At 40.6% G+C, this 23,249-nt stretch overlaps 1 protein-coding gene across 4 annotated transcripts in view; it reads left to right on the top strand.

The window, feature by feature from the left end:
- The window catches only part of C5H18orf21 (chromosome 5 C18orf21 homolog), a 47,874-nt gene extending 25,988 nt beyond the window's left edge, over positions 1-21,886 (top strand). For 2 of the 4 annotated variants that reach the window (XM_072152979.1, XM_072152976.1), the window contains 2 exons: positions 13,547-13,752; positions 21,127-21,886. In XM_072152979.1, coding sequence (XP_072009080.1) covers positions 13,547-13,752; positions 21,127-21,301 — 381 coding nt within the window. In that variant the 3' untranslated portion in view covers positions 21,302-21,886. Of the gene's footprint in view, positions 1-13,546; positions 13,753-18,253; positions 18,315-18,516; positions 18,648-21,126 lie in introns of all 4 variants that reach the window. The other 2 variants (XM_072152978.1, XM_072152977.1) reach the window with 2 other exon arrangements.
- Positions 21,887-23,249: the final 1,363 nt, after the last annotated feature.

The following is a 23,249-nucleotide window of genomic DNA, read 5'->3' as shown; positions in this document are numbered from 1 at the left end:
GCTCCATTGAGATGTATGGAGCAGTACCGTCATACCCAGCTGTCTGCTCCATTGCTCTCCGGGAACAACGAGGGGTCCGACTGAAGTACCTGGGACCCCGTCTGACCTCTCCTTTTTGTGATCTGTCATCACTGAGACTCCCAAGTTAACTTTGACTTGTGGGAAAACTCCTTTAATGAAATGAATTATTGACATTATTCAACAATGGATGTTGAAATTGGGTCTACTGAGGACCAACTGAAACAGATGTTAAATGTGGAGGAATTACAGAAGATTAAAGAAGAACACTGCTCGGATCGGGATGAAGAGGAGAATAGGTGAGTATTTGTATCTGTTTTTTACCATTTTTAACTGGTTGATTTCCTTTTACCCCTGCCCACCGAGGCCCTTTTTTTGTTTTTGGGTTTTCATTTTTCACTCCCCACCTTCAAAAATCCATAATTTTTTAATTTTACAATGTAAAGACCTAGTTTTTTGCGTCACAAATAGCATTTAACCCCTTAACGCTCTGCGCTGTAGCTCTACGGCGCAGAGGTATAAGGGATGTATGAAGAGGGCTCACGGGCTGAGTCCTCTTCATACAGAGGTGGGGGTTTTTGCATTTTGCACAAAACCCCCACCGCTAATAACCCTCTAAACGGCTATTAACTCTCTAAACGCCGCCGGCGCCGCCATCTTTTTTCCGATCGCCACGCCCCCGAACGTCATCGGGGGGTGGCGATCGGTTACCATGGTAGCCTCGGGTCTTCTTTTGACACGAGGCTACATGGCTTATGCAGGTTCGTTACAATGAGCCAGTGGCTCATTGTAATGTATGACCTGCAAAAATGCCATATATTGCAATACTGTAGTATTGCAGTATATGGTAGGAGCGATCTGACTATCTAGGGTTAATGTACCCTAGATGGTCTAAAAAATAGTGAAAAAAAAAAGTACTGTAAAAGGTGTCGAGAGCCGTGACGTCACCAAGCACCTATCGCCGGCCAGCTGTGCGAGACTTGGTGTCTGCGTATGCGCGATAGGTGCCGAGAGCTTGGTGACGTCACGGCTCTCGGCACCTGAAGGAGGAATAATTAAACATCGGAAGCCATCGCCAGCCCGAAGATGGCGCAGGGTAGCACCGGAGGGCTCATTTAAATATGTAAGAAAATAGGTTTTTTTTTTAGCTAAACTAAAGTTCGCCGAGCCTAACAAAACTATGTGCCGGCATCAGCATTAAGTAGCCTACTGGGTGGTCTGCTCGCATGATTTCATCATGCGGGCAGTGGTAGGTTTCCTTTAAGGATTTTTACAGTGTTACAGATGTATGTTTATGAAAATTATGTTGCAATAATACACATGGCAAGATTGATTTAGATTATAACAAAGAGGTTTTTAATATGATGTACAACAATACATTTTAATATATTTTATGTAATAAATACATGTTGAATAGACGGAATTAAGTAGTGCATGGTATTCTCTTTTACCAGCGGCTAAAAAAAATAAAACCTAATAAAATTCAAACCATATCCTTTCCCTAGAACTGATATAACAATAAACAAATATAATCATAAACATGTTAGGTCATGACTTTTGGGACTCGCGATTGCGTCGCACAGTCCCCAGCTTGGTAGGATTACAAAAATGTCAGCTGGCCTCGCCAAAAAAATTAAACCTTATACAGGTCCCCACACTGAATTATGAAAAAGTTATTCGCTTAAGAAGATGGCAAAACTTAGAAATTTCTTTGTACCAAAAGTTTTCATTTTTATAGATCTATTACAACCTAATCAAACTTGTATAAACAGGTAAAACCTCTTGGTGATCGTACGAACCAAAATAATTAGGGGAGGTGTCTTTTGGAGTGGACGGTAAAAGCTGTCAAAACAGAGCCCACAAGAAAATGGTGTGAATGCATAGTCAATTTCACCGCATTCAGAATTTTACTGTGCTTCTCAGTACACAACATGGAATATAAAATACTGACACTAGGAAGTACAATTTGTTATGAAAGAAACTGCTATTCCCGCTGGTTAATCCCATATTGGAAAATGGTGCTCAAATGTCTAGAATACTGCTTCTACACTATTTTATATTCCTTAAAATATCGCACAGTCCTTAAAATGGTAGCAATGAAAACATTAGCTTATTTCACAAATAATAATATGGACAAGAAAGTTTTTTTTTTTTTGCCAACTTCACCACATTTGAGATTTTTTTCGAGATTCCCAGTACACGGCATGGAATAATAAATAACGTCACTAAGAAGTAAAATATGTTACGCAGAAAATAAGCCCTTACACAGCTCTGTACATGGAAAAATGAAAAAGTTATGGATTTTTGAGGTAAAGAGCGAAAAACGAGCAAAAAAACTCTGCGTCCTTAGCCCCTTACCGACGTGACGTAGTATTAGTCGATAAGTCTTTGCTGCATATTGCAGCAAAGGCTTACCGGTAACGCCCATCAGCATAGATGGCCTGATTGGCTGCTTGTTTACGAGCCCCATAATATCTCTGGCTGCTCGCCTGACCATACCGCCTCTAAAAGACGTGGCAGATGTTCTAGCTGCAATCTCTATCACAAGCCTGGGTTGGAGACTCAGCCAAATATTCTGATAAGGGGGAAGGCTTACTCTTTATTGGCTACGCATGCAGCCTCAAACGCATCGGGACATGCTTCATATCAACACAGTATGATGCATCTGCATTCGCTCTATGTATTCTTTTAATCAACATTTATGCCTCTGATGCACTGACACACTGTTACCGCATTTGTTAATGGCATGTTAAAAATCTGTTAACACAATGTTAACATTCACATTAAGATGTGTTAACATTTGTGCATTGTAAACGCAAGTGTTAAATGCTGTTTAATTAGGCAAATCTCTCTTCAGCTGTTGCAAACACGATGTGTGACTGCACCCTCAGTCCCTTTAAATAAAAACTGGCTTTTGGAGCATCCTTTTCACTAGACTGGTGTTGGGGTGCCCCTGAGGTACCAGTACATTAGAAACCCCTGTGAAGTGACCCCATTTTAGGAAAAGGCACCGCTCAAAGAATTAATCAAGGGTTGTATGAGCATTTTAACCCCTGAGATGCTGGCCCAAATGTAATGGAAAGTGACTGGAGCAGTGTCAAAATTGCATTGTTTTCTCAAATGTGCCATTGTAGTGACAAATGTAATCGGAGCAACTGATGCCACTGTGGATAAAAACCCCAAAAATCATTCTGCGAGTTATTACAAGTATGGTAATACCCCATGTGTGGCAAAAATTTTTTTTTTTTTTTTTTTGGCATCATAAAACATTTGTAGATGCCAATAAGGACCAGTAAAGTAGAAACCCCTGAAAACTGATTATTTTATAAACTACACCCCTCCATGAATAAATCTAGGGGTGCAGTGAGCATTTTATCCCACAGGTGGACCCCAAGGAGGATGCATAATGGATAGTGCATAGTACAAAATATCCATTCTGTTTTATTGTGCCCAGCTCCTGCCAAGGGAGACAAACACCCCAAAAATCATGATGCAGGTTCCCCTGGGTACGGCAATACCTTATATGTGGCAATAATCTACAGGCAAAATAATGCAGATAGAAAGACAGATGTTATGCCAAAGAAATAAATTTTATTTAATGAAATAACACATGAAGGTAAAAACAATTAAAATTCCCAAAACTAGGGAAGTACAAATGATCCCCCAGTTACCAGCCCCGATATGGGATGCAATAATAGCGTGACTAAGGATAAACCACAGGTATATAGCGTAGATATAAAGTGCTTGACAAACAATGTTAAATAGAGATAAATGAAGTCACATTACCAAAGGTAGAGTGCCGGGCTGGAGAAACCGGGGGGTCACAGATGCCCCACGCGTATTGCCCGTCAAGCAGGCTTCCTCAGGGGATAATAATATACAGGCTGTGCCCATGGCAGAGCTCAGCAGAGAAGGTGTGACATGAAGTATAAGCTGTGTGTGCATTAGGGTACAATTTATATATACAGGGACGTGTGATAAATCCTGAAACACTCCTTCATGCGTAACCCTCGTTTCTTGGTCCCCATAAATAGTCCAATATCTGGCAAACTATCTTTCCAGCAATTCCCAGGAAGGTCGGGTGGCGGAGGGGGCATTCTGGGGGCACTATTCTAGAGTCCTTATGTTAAATATTATGTATCTACAATATTCAAACATGCAACACTACAAGACACTCTTCTAGTCTTACTATATACAATGTCATGGCAGCTGGTACTGAGAGGCTGGTATGACAAGGTTACGACAGCTAGGCCAGCTGGACATCTCTCACTACTGAAACTCTTTTGCTCTCAAGTCTCGGACGTCTCTCACAGACATATGGAAGACACACACACACAACAGGTGGATAGATATACGAGGAGCTTATGGAAAAGAGGGAAACCTCCCGGCCATCACCAAAACATATTCTCAACGAAAGACTGAATGACAAGGACACATGACTGATAACTTATGCAAGTATCTTGTATCCTGGATTCTGCAACCTGGATGACGGCAGTAAAGGAGACTTTTTATAACTATTACCCTGAGTCCTTCTGGTGTCACCCAAGTGACGTATTTTGGGAAGAATCAGTTTGACACCATAAAGTTTAGTTATCTGTATCAAATTACATTTAACAATATTTAACACCTTCCTTTCATATACCTTAAACCTAACAGTGTTACAGCTTATACATCTTCACACCATAGCGTGTCCTCTTGTTGGGCAGGTACTGGCGGAACTGAAATCTCCCTTTGAAATGTACCAGGGACTCATCTACTGATATGTGCTTCTTTGGAGTATACACTTCCATAAATCATCACTCGGCACTCTAATATGGGACGGATCTTATACAATCTATCATAACTGGGGTCATCTCTGTGCAAAAACTTATGGATTGCTTTAAAGCGCATCCTATTCATCGCCATGCGGAACATCGGGGTCTGGTACAGTATGTCTGTGCTCCAATGTGCTTTGACCAGCCCCATAAGAAGTACTATGCCCCAATACTTCTCTCCTGTACTGCCAAGGGTCCACCTGTGGGGTTGAGCATAAAAAGTGGGGTTTGGGGATTTATATTGTGCAGCGTAGAGATTGGTCTGGGATACCATCAGACCAATTAGGTCCTCACTCAAAAAAGAACTTGAAAAAGTCCACCGGTCCGAGCCCTGACGAGTCTCTGCGTATCCCAGGACTTACAAAAAAAGCTTTAAAATTATGCAAATGGCCTTCCATAGCTGTCAATTGAGCCCAGAGCCCATCGCGCTAATTTGCATAATCTAAGCAAAGGTGTAAAAAGCTAAAAGAGCAGACCCTGCCACAGGCACCAGCATGGTAGTTTTATCCTTGTGTTAGATTTCCTTTTAAGACAGTTTGCAGTTTGGTATTTATTTGATTATCTAGTAATGTCATCCAGTAGGTGATGGATCAAAAGGGCCCTGTTATTTTGTCCTTATTTTTGTGGATGACTACTCCCTTTTTTTTTAAATCTAGAGGAAGATATGTCTTGGTTTTCTTTTATAATGCTATGGTTAGAAACAAGTAGCCTTCGCAGGAGGGTCCATCTACTCCTACCTTTTTGCAGTGGTTAACCCCTTCCCGACGCGCGCCGTAATAGTAAGGGGCGGCGGGAAGTGACTTAACGACCCTCGCCTTACCATTATGGCGCATGCTAGGTGCTGGCTCACGTTCCGAGCCGGCACTGTACAAAATGTATCACCCGAGCCGTTTTTATCAGCCGCGAACGTGGGTTCCTCTGACCGTGGGTTTTAACCCCTTACTCGCCGCGGTCAAACATGGGGCTATTGACGTAGATCACCCCCCCCCCCCCTTTACTTAAGCTTAGTGATAAAAATGCTAAAATTCCGAAACAAGAAATGATGATTTTATTTTTTTCCACATGTAAAGAGTTAATAAAATCACATCAATAAGCCAAACACCCACTAAAATGAAGGTTTTTTTTTTTTTTTTTTTTTACAGTGCATCCTGTCTAAAAAAAAAAAAAAAAGCCCTTTTTTGTCCAAATTTGTTCGCTGCTATTGGTTGGTCGATCTGGACTAGCCAATAGCGGCAATATTCGTCACCATGGGCATCACTGGGGTGAATAAGAGCAACCCTCGTCGATAATTGTTGCTATCTAGGACAGCTCCAATCATCAGTGGTAGGGGCCGTGTCTGGTGGCATCATGCCAACGCCCAGAGAATTCCAATTGACTGATCTGTGCATCCGCTGCTGGATAAGTATTACCACTTGTATGTGAATAACTTTTATCCCAGCAATCCACTTATTCCAATCCCTCAGTTACAGAGGTTCTGTAGGGTGCGCACTGTTCGGAAAAACCATAGAGGTCCCCTGGAACCCTTGTTAGGCAGCCACTTAGAAAGGGGGGACATCAAGGCACTCAGCAATCATAACATAGTGTTGGTCAAATTTAACCCCTTAAGGACGCATGGTTTTTTCGCTCATTTCTCGCTCTCCACCTTCAAAAACGTTTTCATTTTTACGTATACAGACCTGTGTGAGGGCTCATTTTTTGCGTAACAAATTTTACTTTCCCGTAATGTTATTTATTTTAACATGATGTGTACTGCGAAGCTGGAAAAAAAATTCCAAATGTGGAAAAAAAAAAACGCATGTGTCACGTTCTTGTGGGCTCAGTTTTTACGACTTTAACACCTCCACTTTATTCTTTGGTTCGGTACGATCGCGGTATTACCAAATTTATACAGGTTTTATTGCGTTTTAATACATTTTCAAAAATTAAACGAATGTGTACAAAAAAAAATGTTCGCCATCTTCTGACGCTAATAACTTTTTTATACTTTGGTACTCGGAGCTGTTTACTGTGTAATTTTTTGCGAAATGAGCCGACGGTTTCATTGCTACCATTTTGAGGTCTGTGCGACATTTTAATCACTTTTTATTCCATTTTTTATGTGATATAAAAAGGTGTAAAAGTCGCATTTCGGACATTTGGGTGACATTTGGGTCACCACCGGCCGTAACCGGTTTTATATTTTGATAGATCGGGCATTTGGGACTGCGCGATACCTAATATCTTTGATTTTTACTGTTTATTATGTTTTATATCAGTTTTAGGGAAAGGGTTTTTTTTTTTCACTAGTTCTTAGACCATCTAGGGTACAGTAACCCTAGATGGTCAGATCATTCATACCATATACTGCAAAACTTCTGTATTACAATATATGGCATTTTTGCTGGTCATTCATTAAAATGAGCCACTGGCTCATTGTAACGAATCTGCAGAAGCCATGTAGCCTTCGGTCAAACAAAGACCCGAGGCTACCATGGCAACCGCCCACGCTCCGCCGTCTCTTAAATGCTGACAGCGACTTTGCCAGCGTCAATGGAAAGGTTAATAGCCGCGATCGGTGCAAGCACTGACCGCCGTTATTAGCGGTGGGGGTTTGCTGCAATATGCAACAACCCCAACCCTTGTATGAAGAGGACTCAGCCCGTGAGCCCTCTTAATACATCCCCTGCAACTCTGCGCCGTAGAGCTACGGCGCAGAGCGTTAAGGGGTTAAAGGACACCTGTCATCAGGTCTGTGTCACTAGTCCTGTCACCACTACCTGTTGGAGCAGCTCACAAGGATCCCATCCCAGCCTTTATCTAGTTATTTCATACATTATTCATTGTAAAATCATCTATTGTTTATCATGTAAATGAGGCTGGTCACATGGTCAGAGGCAGTGATGTCACTCCTGTTACCCCTCCCCTCTCCTCCCCCTGCTCATGTCTGTGTGTAATGTATAGTAAAGCATGGCTAGTGTGTGTATGTCATCTGCTGACATGCTGCATCCTCCTAATATACAGGTGAGAGACACAGACATCAGCTACACATGAATCTGACATGTTCTGCTGTAACATGGCTGCATGGAGCTGCTGTATCTCTCCTAAACACACACACATGCACACACAGGCTGCAGGGGGCGTGGCCACCAGCACCAGGAAGCACATCATTATACAGCCTCACATCATTATACAGGCTGTCAGTCATGCACTGGGGGTGTGGCCACCAGCACCAGGAAGCACATCATTATACAGCCTCACATCATTACACAGGCTGTCAGTCATGCACTGGGGGTGTGGCTGTGCCTCCCACTCATGAATAGAGTGGACAGCTTGAATATGCTAATGCTTCATTGGACATTTCACAGGTCATTTGCATACAGCTTTAGGACCTCATTGCTTAGGTTTACAGGCATGTAGAGGGACAATGAAGGGATAGAGGCAATGCTCTCTAATGGCAGTTTATGAAAATATATTTAGTTTAGGGGGGTTATTTTGCATGACGGGTTCTCTTTAAGGACAGATGTCCTTGTTCTGACCATAATTCATGGGGATTCCAGCACCCTCATAAGGTCCTAATTGGATCATTCGCCTGTAGGGGCAAATACGTATATTACACATTTGCTAAATTCTCTAAGGGGTGTGCGTTCAAAAATTAAGGTTAATTTTCAGGTTCTTTTCTGTTTTATACCACTAGGGTTCTCCAAATGTATGTAAAAGATTTTGGCTTCTAAAAGGCAAACATCCCTCTTTCCTTTTACTGTGCGCCCATACAACATTTTTTTCCTTTTTAGGGCCTAATTAAAGGGAACCTGTCACCAGGAGACCCATTTTTAGCACTCCCCCAGTCCCCACAGAGCATAGTACATACGCTGCCAAAGTGTTTTTTGTATAAAAAATTGGTTTTACAGAAAAAAAGATATGTTATATTGTACCTTTCATTAGCATGTGCTGTGTGACTAGGCAGTTGCCAAAAGGGAGGGTCTGGAAAGGAGCAGTTCCCCCCACCCTTGAAAACACCCATCACTTGGCTTAGCGACGCGCCCTGCTCCTCTACAGCCAATCCCAAGTGTGGGGAGTTATTCATATATTTGAAAAGGTCACATGTTTCCCAAGGGTGGGGGAAACTGCTCCTTTCCAGACCCTCCCTTTTGGCAACTACCTAGTCACACAGCACATGCTAATGAAAGGAACAATATAACTTTTCTGTAAAACCAATTTTTTTTATACAAAAACACTTTGGCAGTGTATGTACTAAGCTCTGTGGAGACTGGGGGAGTGCTAAAAATGGGTCTCCTGATGACAGGTTCCCTTTAAACCAAACACCTTTACGGGCAAATAATACACATCTTGATAAATTCTCCAAGGTGTGTACTTTCCTAAATGGGGACACTTGTTGGGGTTCTCCTCTGTTTTGGTGCCACTAGGATAAAATGCATACTGACACATGTAAAGAATGTCTGTCAAATTTGGCTTCTAAAACGCCAACATCCCTCTTTCCTTTCTGAGCCCTACTGTGTACCCATACAACATTTGCACGTGTGGGGCAATTTTATCCTTGGGAGAAATGGTAGTACACATTATTGCGGGTTGTTTCATCTTTACTCCCTTATGGCTTACAGAAATTAGGTATAAAAGTGACTTTTTGGGGAAAATCTTTTTCCTTTTAGGGACCTAATTGAAGCAAACACCTGTTTGGGCAAGTACACATATTACATCTTGCAAAATTTTCCAAGGGGTGTACTTTACTAAATGGTGACACTTGTTGTGGTTCCCCTCGGTTTTGGTACCACTAGGGCTCTCCAAATGCATCCTGACACATATTAAGGATGTCTGTCAAATTTTGCTTTGAAAACCCATACATCTCTCTTTCCCTTCTCAGCCCTACTGTGTACCCATACAACAGTTTATATGCACATGAGGGGCAATTCTACGCTTTGGAGAAATAGTTTTACACATTTCTGGGGGTTGTTTCATCTTTTATCCCTTGTGGCTTATAAAAATTTGGGGTAAAAGTGACTTTTTTGAGAAATGTTCACCTTTTTTCTTTTTTGGAGCCTAATTGAATCAAACACCTGTTGGGGCAAATGGACAAATTTATACCTTGTTAACTCTCCAAGGGGTGTAATTTCCAAAATGGTGTCTCATCCTGACACATGAAAACTTTTTTAGCCATATTTCTCCTCCAAAAACAAAACAACGCTCTCTCCCTTCCAAGTGCCCCCCTGTGCTGGTACAGAAGTGTGCAGTAACACAATGGGTATTGGCATACTCAGGATGAATTGCACTAAACATTGTAAAAGGCATTTTCCTTTTTAACCCATTGTGAAGGTGCAAATTTTAGTGTTCAATGAATCTGTTGTAAGATAAAATTACATTTCTTTAATTTCACTTTCATTTATTTTTGACCCTCATGAAACGCTCATAGGGTTAACAAAATTCCCAAAGGTTGTTTTGCATATTTTGCGGGTTGCAGTTTCTAAAATTCATGTAATTTGTGGGGGGTTTCTGTCATGTAGGCTTTATAAAATCACTTCTAACTAAATTGGCCCTCAAAGTCGGAAAAATCGCACCTAAAGAAATAAGCCGCCTAACATCCTTAAAAAAAAGGATGTTTGAAAAATCATCCCAAGTTAAAGCAGACATATGGAAAATGTTAGATCAAGTTATTTTGGTGATATGACTTAGACCCGTTCCACACTTGCGAGTGTGATGCGATGAACTCGCAACGCAAGCTGCCGGGAACGCACGGGCCGAACGCTGCAAACCTGGAGTGAACTGACATGCTGAGTTCACTCCCGCGGTGCAGCGTTCTGGCCGTGCGTTCCCGGCAGCTTGCGTTGCGAGTGTGATGCGAGTTCATCGCATCACACTCGCAAGTGTGGAACGGGCCTAACTTTCCAAAAAGGAGAATTTTTGCCAATTTCCATTTATTTTATAAATAAGTACTAAACATATTGCTTACATTTCTCAACCAATCTCAAAATCAAATGGATATGTTAAAGCATTTCATAGTTATAACCACTTAAATAGGCATATCAGATTAAAAAAAAAACAAACAAAAAAACATGTCAGGAATGTGCAAAATGGCCAAGTCTTTAAGGGGTTAAGCATGTCTTTTTGTTTTCTATTTCAAAAAGTAATTTGACATGTTTGACTTTCACATATAGTGTTTGCTTGTGTTTTACAATTTACGCACATAACATCCTTTTATGTAACTTGTAAATTAATCAATTTTCATTCATGTGAAAGACCGATAATGGGATTTACTTTAGTTCACATGTAGCTTTCAAGGGCATTTGCTTAAGGGAACTTTTTTAAGCAAGCCAGCCAACCAACCATTCAAGTTTAAAATAATGGCTAAGTATTGTCTTAAAGGGAACAGGCACAATAAATCTTATTTTATTATTTTAAAGGCATACTTGGGGCAGGGGATGGGCTGACTATATACTTGAGGGAGGGGGGGCTGGCAGCCTATATATTGGGGGAGGGGCAGGGGCTGGAAGGCTATATATTTGGGGAAGGGCAGGGGCTGGCTGACTATATATTGGGCGAGGAGCAGGGACTGGAAGGCTATATATTGGGGGAGGAGCAGGGACTGGAAGGCTATATATTGGGGGAGGAGCAGGGACTGGAAGGCTGTATATTTGGGGAAGGGCAGGGGATGGCAGGCTATTCATTGGGGGAAGGGCAGGGGCTGGAAGGCTATTCATTGGGGGAAGGGCAGGAGCTGGCAGGCTACAGACTGGGGGAAGGGCAGGGGCTGGCAGGCTACAGACAAGGGGAGCAGGGGCTGGCAATCTTTGGGGCAGGGGGCTTGCTATATACTAGGGGGCATGGGCTAGCAGGCTGTATACTGGGGGATATGCACTGGTCTGCTTTATATTGGGGGGGGGGAGGGGGTTGACCAATGCATTTCCCACCCTAGGTTTGTTCTCGAGTCAATAGGTTTTCCCAGTTTTTTTATGTTAAAATTAGGTACCTTAGCCTATTCTTGAGTATGTATGTACATACATAAACACACACACAAACACGCATTCTTATCATGTGGTCCTCCATTCTTTAGTTACAGGTCGTATAATGGAGCCCCACAGCGGTTGCTACCACAGTAGTTACTCCCCTGGACCTGAGTTGACTTTTATATGGGTCAATTAGAGTTTCAATGGGAAACATCTATCATAGTTTTTTGGCTGCCACTTTTTCAAGTTTCCTGAAGTCGGCCTACTTAATTATTGGTAACAAAAGGAAATGGGGTCGGCACTCACTTGTTCCAATGCACGTGGAATGTTATTTATTCAACCATGATAAAATGCACTAGAAATTACAACCATGAGAATAAGCGATAAATCTTACGTGTTTCATACCTATTGAGGTCCTTAGTCATAGATAACCTCATGAGAAAGTGAGCTTACGGATATGTCATCTTGGCCTTAAAGATACGCCCTTGTTCTAATTGTGAACAGGTGATAGCACATCAGAGAAACTCCTACTCCTATATTGCAAGGACATGATGAGAAATACCTTTTGTTACCTGTGTACTGAAGAGAATGGAGGGCATCTCCTGGAGGCGAGCAACTGGGGTTAGAGAGGATCTGTGCTTTTTTCTTTGGACTGTATGATTTTCCTCTTTGGATCCTCTGCTCCCCAAAAGTTCGTAAGTGGAAATTAATCCTTTGCTATTTCGCCATGAATGATGACGGCACTAACTCCCACACTGCTATCCATTACTTGTGTAATTGTATTTGTTACCTGTGTACTGAAGAGAGTACCTGGGGTTAGTGCTTTTTACTTTTTAGACTACTTAATCAATGTATCTTAAGTTTTTTCACTTTGTGATAAATGTGATTAGTTACCTGTTTATTCTCACTTTTGTGACTTTGTGGTGTGCTACTTTTTAGTCCCAAAATAGTAACTCCCAAAAGTAAGCCTGAGTCTAGCATGCTCTGTTTTGGGACTTATTAGGCACAACAATGGGCTGATTTCATGGGCCAAAAGTCTCACAAGTTGAACAAACATCTGGGCCACAAAGATAAATATGGTATACTGCATTAAATTCTTGAGGGAGCTAACTTTGATACTGTGCTTGATTCTGCACCTAAATAGTCTCAAACTGTGAAAGAAAAATAAAGCAATAGGAGTGATACATGTCCCCCAATGTGTCTCAAGGTGTGTATAAAATGCCCCACATGTTTTGTTTAGAGAAGAATTTATGAGAGGAATATTACAGTGTAGCACATGATTGACTAATCAATACTAGACCAGACATCGATACCGTAGGCTATCCCATTATTGACAAAACAGGGTTTACATTAGCTATATAAAGCAGTGGTTGTTAACAGAAAACCAGGTTCATCACCACACCTCTCATATTATCCTTCTACACAGAATGGCCGCTTTTGCTTCAGTACTGCCATTTTATTTTTTCATTTTCTTTTATTCTGAGATTGGTTATAGGCAGTTTTTTCTTCTGCCAGTTTATTTTAGCCAAATCCAAGAGTGAATGCAGCATGAAAGGGGAATATAATGAATTCTACTACTTCCTGCTAAATCTATTTCTGGGATTTGGCCCCAAATAATGCAGTGCCATTTATCCATAATTTAATCTTGTAACTACATTTTTAATAGTGTTTTTCAGTTACTATTTGATTCACTATGGAAGTAATTGGATAGTTGACTGTTGTGGGAAATAATATGGGTTAACTTCATATTCATCTTGCTGGTGTATTTTTTTTTTTTAGGTCGTTACATGCAATACCTGCAGAGTGGTTTCAAAGTATCCTGGTGAAAGCAGAATTGTTATTGCAAACAGTCCTGGTACCACCCAGAGGAAGAGAAACTTTGGATCCCCCGATTTAAGAAAGCCTGGATTTAACCAAAAGGTCAACCTCTCTTACAGTGAAGAGAAACTCAGTTCCAAAACACAAAGTCCTGTGTTAGCTCCCAGGTAAAACACTTTTTTAAAGTTATTATTTGAAAATTGGGCTTACTTTGTTTTACATACTTGCTTTTATATTTATATGGCTATGTTATTCAAGAGCTCTATATAATGCAAGAGAAAGGGAAAGAATAAGTGCTTTCATGTGCAGACTATTTATTCGGAATGTGCATTATCCATAGAGTAGATGTACTCTCACCTTGTTTCGTTGTGCAGACTGGCACAACGCATTTGGAGTTTTTCTCCTTTTTGCTTTTCTTCTGCGAATGGGTGATCCGCAGCTTTAGGGGGTTGTTTGCCGAACTCCAAGTTCTGGGGTTGGCCTATGTAGGATCTGTTGGTCTGGAAACTCTGTGGTCTCCAATGTTGCCCCAAAGAATGTTAGGGCTGGACACACTTCTTGGTTATTTTTTCGCTAAAGTTACTTTATTTCTTAAAAGGTCATATGACCATAACATCAGCATTAGTAATGTTTTGTGATTTTTACTAATGCTGATTTTAGGTCATATGACCTTTTAAGAAATAAAGGTCATATGACCTAAAATAGTAATCTATTTTTGCATTATTGGGAAGTTTGCATTTTAAAACACAATTCAATTTAAAAGCACTAGAGATGAGTTACTACTGATCAGGAACTAGCCCTGTGTATTTTCCATATAAAATAATGCAAAACACGTGGTACTGATTACTGATCCAATTGTCACAGAGAGCAAAACAATTTTGGCTGGGGGCCACAATTATAAAGTATACAGTTCTGACTATACAAATTCAACTTAAGAACAAACCTTGTTCGTAACCCCGGGACTGCCTGTAGTAGTCTTTTTTTATTTTTGTACATAGGGGGCAGTATTATAGTAGTTATATTCTTGTACGTAGGGGGCAGTATTATAGTAGTTTTATTCTTGTACATAGGGGGGGGGCAGTATTATAGTAGTTATATTCTTGTACCTAGGGGGGGCAGTATTATAGTAGTTATATTCTTGTACGTAGGGGGCAGTATTATAGTAGTTTTATTCTTGTACATAGGGGGGGCAGTATTATAGTAGTTATATTCTTGTACATAGGGGGCAGTATTATAGTGGTTATATTCTTGTACATAGGGGGCAGTATTTTAGTAGTTATATTCTTGTACATAGGGGGCAGTATTATAGTAGTTATATTCTTGTACATAGGGGGCAGTATTTTAGTAGTTATATTCTTGTAAATAGGGAGCAGTATTATAGTAGTTATATTCTTGTACATAGGGGGCAGTATTATAGTAATTATATTCTTGTACATAAGGAGCAGTATTATAGTTTTTATATTCTTGTACATAGGGATCAGTATTATAGTAGTTATATTCTTGTACATAGGGGTCAGTATTATAGTGGTTATATTCTTGTACATAGGGGGCAGTATTATAGTAGTTATGCAAACAAAGAAAAAACAAATTGTGTCAGCTCACCTAGTCTGTAGCTCCAAAGTGCGGGGCCGTGCTCGATGGGTTAACCCGGTCCAATCCCGGGGACTAGCGGTAATGGCACACAAAAATCGGAAGGTCCATCAGCATCAGGCAATGGGTTGGTAAAATCAGGAAAACATTTTTATTGAAAGAACATCAAAGTTAAAAGTGATCACAGGCAAAAACACAGGTTACGCGTTGCAGACCCCATCCGTGGGTCCTTAGTCATACCTCAAAGTTGAAAAATGTGGAGACCAGGTATATAGAGGAAAAGGAAGCACGTGATCAGAAGGTGCTCCACCTCTACACACCAAGTGATAGCTAATGAGAGGCTGCAGAATAAGCAAAAAAAGAACAGATATACCAGTTGTTATGCAAAATATAAAATCACCTCAGATGACATATAATACAGCGAAAATATTGCACAGCAGGAGGGGGACAATGGCAGTTCAGGAAAAATTGGCAATGCAAAGAAAACCTGTATCAAGAAATCAAATGCATAATTTGAATGAAAACACAAGGTAGGTGTGAACAGGGGTCAAGACCATGCATATGAAAAAGGGTAAAAAAAATATATAAATGCAAAGGTTTGTGTAAGTAAATGTACAAAAGATCTCTTTTGTAATTTAAACCTAGCGGATGTCTAGTACAGAGAGTTAGAATCCACTTTGCTTCTTTAGTGTGCAATTCTTTAACCCCTTAACGCTGAAGCCACTTTTCACCTTCCTGACACGGTCCATTTTTTCAAATCTGCCCTGTGTCACTATAAGTGGTTCTAACTTCGGAACGCTTTAACATATCCAAGTGATTTTAAAATTGTTTTCTCGTGACACATCGTACTTCAGGTTATTTGAAAAATTTTGGTGGTATGTTTTGCATTTATTTATGAGAAAATCAGATATTTGGTGAAAATTTGGAAAAATTTTTGATTTTTGAACTTCAAAATGTTCTACTTTTCCCATACATAGTCATAACCGCAAAAAAAACTTAATAACTAACATTCACTAAATGTCTAATTTATGTGGACATGGTTTTTTATGCATACTCTTATTTTTGTAGGATGTTATGGGCCTTTGAACGTTAGGTGCGATTTTTCACATTTTCATTAAAACCGCAAAATCCTGCTATTGAGGGACCTGTTCAGGTTTCAAATCACTTTGAGAGACCTAAATAAAAGTAAACCCCATAAATTACCCCATTATAGAAACTACGCCCCTCAATGTACGTGAAACAACGTTTATGAAGTTTGTTAACCCTTTAATTGTTTTACAGGGGTTAAAACAAAATTGGATGCAAATTTGAAAGTAAAACTTTTTTGGCTAAATTAATAGGTTTTTCAAAAAATGTACAAATTCTCAGTGGATAAAATACCAAAACGCTCCACAAAATTTGATACCCAATCTCTTCCGTGTATAATAATACCCCATATGTGGTGGTAACCTGCTGTATGGGCACACGCCAGGGCATCGAAGGGAGCTGCGCCATTGAGAGCAGATTATGCATTGTCAATTTTTATTGGCTATACAATCTTTATTTTTTTGGCAATTTGGACATGTAAGGGCTTATTTTCTGCGACATGAGATGCACTTTACAAATACTTCATTTTAGTGGGTCATTAGCTTATTGATGAGATTTTATTAACTCTTGAATGTATGGGTGAAAAGAAAATTATCAATTTTGGTTTACTTTCTTTTCGTATTTTTTGGGGGTCGTACACCGTACACTAAAAATATTATATTATCTTCATTCTATAGGTCACTACGATTACGGTGATACCTCATTTATATAGTTTTTCATTTATTTTTACAATTTTACTGGATAAAAACTAATATAGAGGAAATCTCATTTGTTTTTGCATCGCCATCTTTTCGAAGACGTAACTTTAATATTTTTTGGTTGACAGAGCTAGTTTAGGGCTTATTTTTTACTTGTTGAGTTGTTCTTTTCAGTGGTACCATTTTTGTGCACATAACTTTTATTGGTCACTTTTTAGAACATTTTTGTGTAGAGATTTTATGAAAAATGTACATTTTTGGCGTCTTTTTCGGGTTTTGTTTTTACGGCGTTCACAGAGCGGGTCCAATAATGTTTCTGAGTTATTGTACGGATTGTTACGGACGCGGTGATACCAAATATGTGGGTTTTTTTGGCGATTTTGTGTTTTTTTTTCACTTTATTGCATGTGTATAGGGAATATTTGTGTTTAGGGGACTTTAACTTTATTTAATTTTTAATAAAAATAATTATTTTATGTAATGTTTTTAACATTTTTAACTTTTACAGGTTAGCTTGAACAAGTGATCCACTGATCACTTGTTCAAGCTCTTCTTCACATTACACAGTGTAATACAGATGTATTACACTGTGTAATGCTGCGCATGCTCAGTGTGTTACAGCCGGGTCCTGTCAGAAGGCAGGGACCCGGCTACAGGAAGGAGGATCGCGCAACCCCGGGCACCGGCAGTCCCGGGGCTGCGATCGGAGCAGCGGACACCCCCGGTAAGCGCCGCGGGGGGGGGGGGGGATTCTTCTGAAATGCCCCTTGCACGCCGCGGTCAGCGCGACCGCGGCGTGTCAGGGGTTAACGCCCGCGATCGCAGAAATCTCCGATCGCGGGTGTTAGAGGCAGGTGTCGGCTATAATATATAGCTGACACCTGCAGCTTCTGGCGCCGTCTCCGTTCAGGAGCCGGTGCCAGAAGCATGACGTAATAGTACTGCATTTTGCTCCCGCGATGCAGTACTATTACGTCAAATGTCGGGAAGGGGTTAATTCTATCTCCACCTCTTTTGCTGGCTGGAATGTGGTCTATTGCAGTAATTTTAAGGCTGGCCATATTGCCGCCATGGGAGTCTCTGAAATGTTTTGACAAGCCTGTAATATTGCGGGTACTAGCCACTGTCTGGGGATTGGCTCCCGTAATGTGCTCGGATATGCGATCCTTTAACTTTTTGAAAGTACAACCGACATACTGCAGTCTGCAGGTGGTGCATTCAGCCAAGTAAACTACAAAGGTGCTTTCACAATTCAGGTGACGGGTGAGCTTGAAGTTTTTTTTTTTTTTTTTAGTAACTTTAGAATAAAAGGAAGAGGATTTGTGCATAAATTTACAAATGTTGCAGTGGGAACCGCCGCAACAGAAACTTCCTTTATACATAAGCCAGGTAGTGGCAGAGGTATTATTGGAGAAAAAATTAGGGGATGAAGAGGAAGCTAAAGTAGGAGCTCGCCTCGAGACACAAGTTATGCCATTAGATAGAATGTTTTTTATTACCGTGTCAGTTTCTAAAATAGGTACATTTTTCTTTATGATGTTCGTTATCTGTGGATACTGCATAGAAAATTGTGTACTGAACACTGGTCGATTTGGCATAAGAAGCGGCAGAATTTTGCGCTTTTTCAGCAAGATAATGTGAACGTGGCTTAAGATTAACTATGCGTTTGGCCCGATTGCATATTGCTGGTGAGTATCCTCTTTGATGTAGACGTGAGGACATAATGTGGCATTCTGACTGATAGGCAGTTTCGGTAGATGAGGCTCTTTTTGCCCGAATGAATTCGCCAATAGGCAAATTTCGGATTGTGTGACGGGGATGACAGCCCTCTGCCCTGAGCGTGGTGTTGCCACTATTGGGCTTGCGGTATAGGCTGGTATGAGAACAAGGTATACACCATGGAACATGGAGACCACGATCCATTCTACGCAATCGCTCGCACAAACCATGGTCAGCGAGCAAAGTATCGTTCTCATCCACAGACTACGATTCTGATACAAATCCAGACAATGACAATAACAACTCGGCTGTCACGAACATTAATTCCTCATCAAAAAACGGCCACATATGTCACGTGTCCCGCTGAGTGGCCCGGCGCGCGCTGTGATCGCGCTACAGACATTTATCTCTTTTGCAGCGCGCGCCGGGCCAGTCAGCCTGCGCACTACAGGGAATAATTGCCAAGCGTAACTTTACGCATGGCAATTATTTTAGGGGGTAAAGGCGCCTCATCGCCCGTCTATGACGAGTGGTGAGGCATTAATGCGACCTCTGGGTGATGTATACAACACTTCATCATTCAATGACACCATATTACATTGATTGTGTTGCATTTCCATACAATGAGCACATAATAGATACATTATAACAGCATACTAGATACTCTCATAACTAAAACAATATAGCGTTCCACAGAACTAACAGTGGAATTTCATTGGCCAATTAAGCTGTCAATCTTACCTACCCAAATAAAAGGCGCCCGAACCCGGCCGCCCTCGCCCCTAGAAGAAGCCGGAGAGACCCAGCGAAACACGTGTCGGGACTTTTTTTTTATGTCTGTAGCCACAACTCAGGGACAGAATCTCATAAGGGACAGTGTTAGTAGCGCTACTCACCCGCAGACGATCGCGGAGTTGATCACACAGTCACTATTTATGCCGGTGTGATCAAGTCACTCACTCACATTACTGCAGCAATAGGAGACGCGGCGTATTGATTACATTACCGCAATCTCCCTGCACAACAATGGATAGCAGAAGCACAGTGCCGTGTTGTGCTAGAGGACAGACACACAACTACTCCTTGCGATCTCTACAATAGAAAATTATTATTCTACACAGTCTCTGATCCACACAAGGAATCATCGGTGGGCATCAGTTATAATTACAGGTGGGATAAAACAAAATATAAGGGGACTCCCACCTGAACCTATATCCCCAAGTACAATAATATTACTTATGTGGCAAGGACATAGTATGGTAAAGCACAATAATGCCATACTAGTTGCTTAATTAACACTTTATTTTATAGTGTGAGAATATACTCGAGATTTTAAATAAACTAATAAAAGTTAAATCTTATTACACTCACAACTTTCTTTCTCCTACAATTCCCCCTTCCCTTCCTTCCTTCCTTTTGCTGAAATAAATGGGTGAGGCTCAGTCCGATCACATCTACATTTCCAGTGAAACGCTGGCAATCAGCAACAAGCACCAAGTGTTTTTGATGTACACAATGCTAAACACCAGGTACTGATTACTTATTGCATGTGTTTCACTGGAAATGCAGATGCAATCAGACCAAGCAATGCAATGCAAACCCCTCATGTGAACGCACCCAAAGAAAAGTCAATCCCATGGATTACACACTGCACTTGCATATAGCCTAATAGTAGACAGATGTATAATTCCTATTCATATACTGTATTATGCGCTATGTATCGTGCACTGTCTGATTGTATATTCAGAACTTGTGCTGTGCCTCGGTGTGCCGTTACATATGCCATGTGCCTTGTAATTTTGTACTTTTGCTGTGCATAACATCTACCTGGCTGCATGCTATCTTCATGTTGCATTACCTTATAATTGCTGTGAATCATATACCACCTTTTGCTGCTACAGATTATTTTCCTCCATGTGGTTGTGGGATTGTTACGAGCAGATATGGATGCACAACAAATGCTTGTGAACTGGAGCTACGGATTGGGTTCCACCCCAAGTAATTCAGAAAAGCAAATCCATGCACACCAGTAGATTCTGGTTTTAAAACGTGATATTTTATTGGTGGTTGTAAGCCACTAATAAAATATCATGTTTTGCAATCTGAATCTACTAGTGTGCATGGATTTGCTTTTCTGAATTATGGCATCCCATACACGTCACTGCTTCTGTATTAAACCGAGGATGCACAGAAATGCTGGGCTGCATATCCGTAGGTAATATGTATTCAGGTACCCTAGAATTTTAGAGTTGGAAAACCCTGTTACGAGGAGAGGGCCCTGAACACATTTTTGCTACGGGGCCCTGCCTTTCTTAGTTACGCCCTTGAAACAACGTAAAGTTAAAACTACACAAGGTTAGATACCTAATGTTTAGTAGATCTATTTTTGATAATTAAAGATGTAAATGTGATTGATTATATACCATTCTTCATTAATTTGATATACAGTTGCTATCAAATTTGCAGGATATGTGGATCTGCAACATCTTTACCCGCCAAAACAATGAAGTCTTCAAAGAAAGGAAAGCTAAATTTTTCAAGATTAAAAATGCTACTGAATCAAGAAGTGAAACCACAAAACAAGAAGCCTGATTTTCAGAATTTCCTAACATCTCTTTCTTAATTGGTTGAATAATTCTAACCATATGGTCTTGGGACTTGATGATCATATTTTTTTATGTGCCACACAAACTGATTATTGTAGGTTGTCAAATAACATCATGAAATGCTTTGTAGGTCATTGTTCATGGAAAACAGTGATAAAGTCAAATTGGTATAAATCTTCTTTATTGGGCTAATATGTTTCAGCTCAGATCCCGAATCTTTGTCAAGTACACAACGAAGGTTTGGGATCTGAGCCAAAATACATAAAGGAGTAGATTTATACAAATTTGACTTAGTAGTGCAGCGTCTATATCCTAAGCCAGTCTCTCTCATTCCTGTAAGAAGTCCTATTAGAAGGTTTAGTGACAAATCTTATCTGTCGAATTTCAGTGTAAATACTGGAGGAAAAGCAGATTACACAAACTGTAGCACAAAGTATATTTATTTATGCAATTTGATTAAAAAGTTTAGTGACCCTACCAATGTTACATTGACATTTGTACATTCAATAAATGCATAGTGAAGTAAAACCAAAATGCAAATCATCAAATGGTATAACGCTTATTTTTATTTTTTCATTCTAAATAAATCGATAATAAAATTATTTGGTGGAATTAATTTTTTATGTTTATTTACAGATAAATATGTCAGTATGTTTTCACTTTGTTTTCGCTTTTATGACTGGTTTATCAGTTTTTTACGGCACCTTTCTACGATACCATGTCAATTTTGTGAGAGTAAAGCACAATCATTTGCTGTTGAGAAAAAGGATTGTAACCCTGAAATGCATCCAGTGAATAGCGGTGCGGTACTGACCTGAAACACCACTTTCCACATGGTGCGCATGCAACTTATTTTTGTCATGGCCGACGCAACACAAATTTCTGCACATAAAGGGGCATTCCGGTGCACAGTTGGAACGTGCAACACTCTTCCGTCAGATTCTGCATGATAAATGTCGCACACCCCATGTGAAAGGTGCACCAAAAAACGGCGAGCCAGATTCATGAATAATGGGCGCTACAGAAACCGAATCTGGCGCACCCTTCACAGGCAAACTGCACATAGTGCAGTTTGCACTGTTTTTGATAAAGTTGGGCCATAGAGAGAGAGAGAGCTCTTCAAATACTGATTGCGCAGAAATGTGGTACTGAAGGCAAACTTTGGGAAATCTACCCTACTCTCACCAGAGTCATTTTTAGATATTACATTAAGCAATTCCCGGAAAGAATGGTGGCGTTGGAGATTGGGGGATCATATGTCATAACATGATCTGTCATGACACAATCTGTTTCGACTGTCTAGTTTCAGCAATCGACATTGCAGGACCAATCAAATTAGTCCTGTGATGGCAGCAGGTGAGTGTTGCCTTGCAATCAGATACACTCTGATTTCGCAACATGGTGACGTACCGAAGCAGTAAATTACTGCACTCAACGTCCAAAATATATCAGACACGGTGCACCAAGTTTAACATCTCGCCACGGTTTGGATGTGCAACAGGAGTTTTGAGCTAAGCTTTCCCAGGCCAGCTGGGAAAACGTTCAGCAGGCATACATCCGTCTCCACGGAATCATACAGCCCTGCAAAATAATCTGTCCCACCATACACCAAAAAGGAACAATCGAAATATACTAATATGCGATGCACATTCGCCCCCAACAACCCACATCTCCAGCAGAGGGCCGGTGCTTTCAGATAAATTTGCTGAAGGAGGCTGAATTATGATGGTGTGTTTGGTTTATATGTAACTTTTGTACTTTATGATATAACCCATACAAGTGTTATAAAATGTGTTGATACACTGATAGCAACACCGCAGAAGAAATGCTAGCAGAGGCTGATCCACTTAGACTTCTATCCTTGCGATCATCTGAAGGCAATTGTCTATGCTGTGAAGATACAACGTTGTTGATATCAGTGTGTCGAGGGTGGAAGAAGAGCATTGCATTGACAGTCCAAACAAT

Source organism: Engystomops pustulosus, chromosome 5 (genome assembly GCF_040894005.1).
Source record: "Engystomops pustulosus chromosome 5, aEngPut4.maternal, whole genome shotgun sequence".
Lineage (NCBI taxonomy): Eukaryota > Metazoa > Chordata > Amphibia > Anura > Leptodactylidae > Engystomops > Engystomops pustulosus.
The sequence above is the reverse complement of the archived record's forward strand: the minus strand, read 5'-3'. Positions and strand labels throughout refer to the sequence as shown.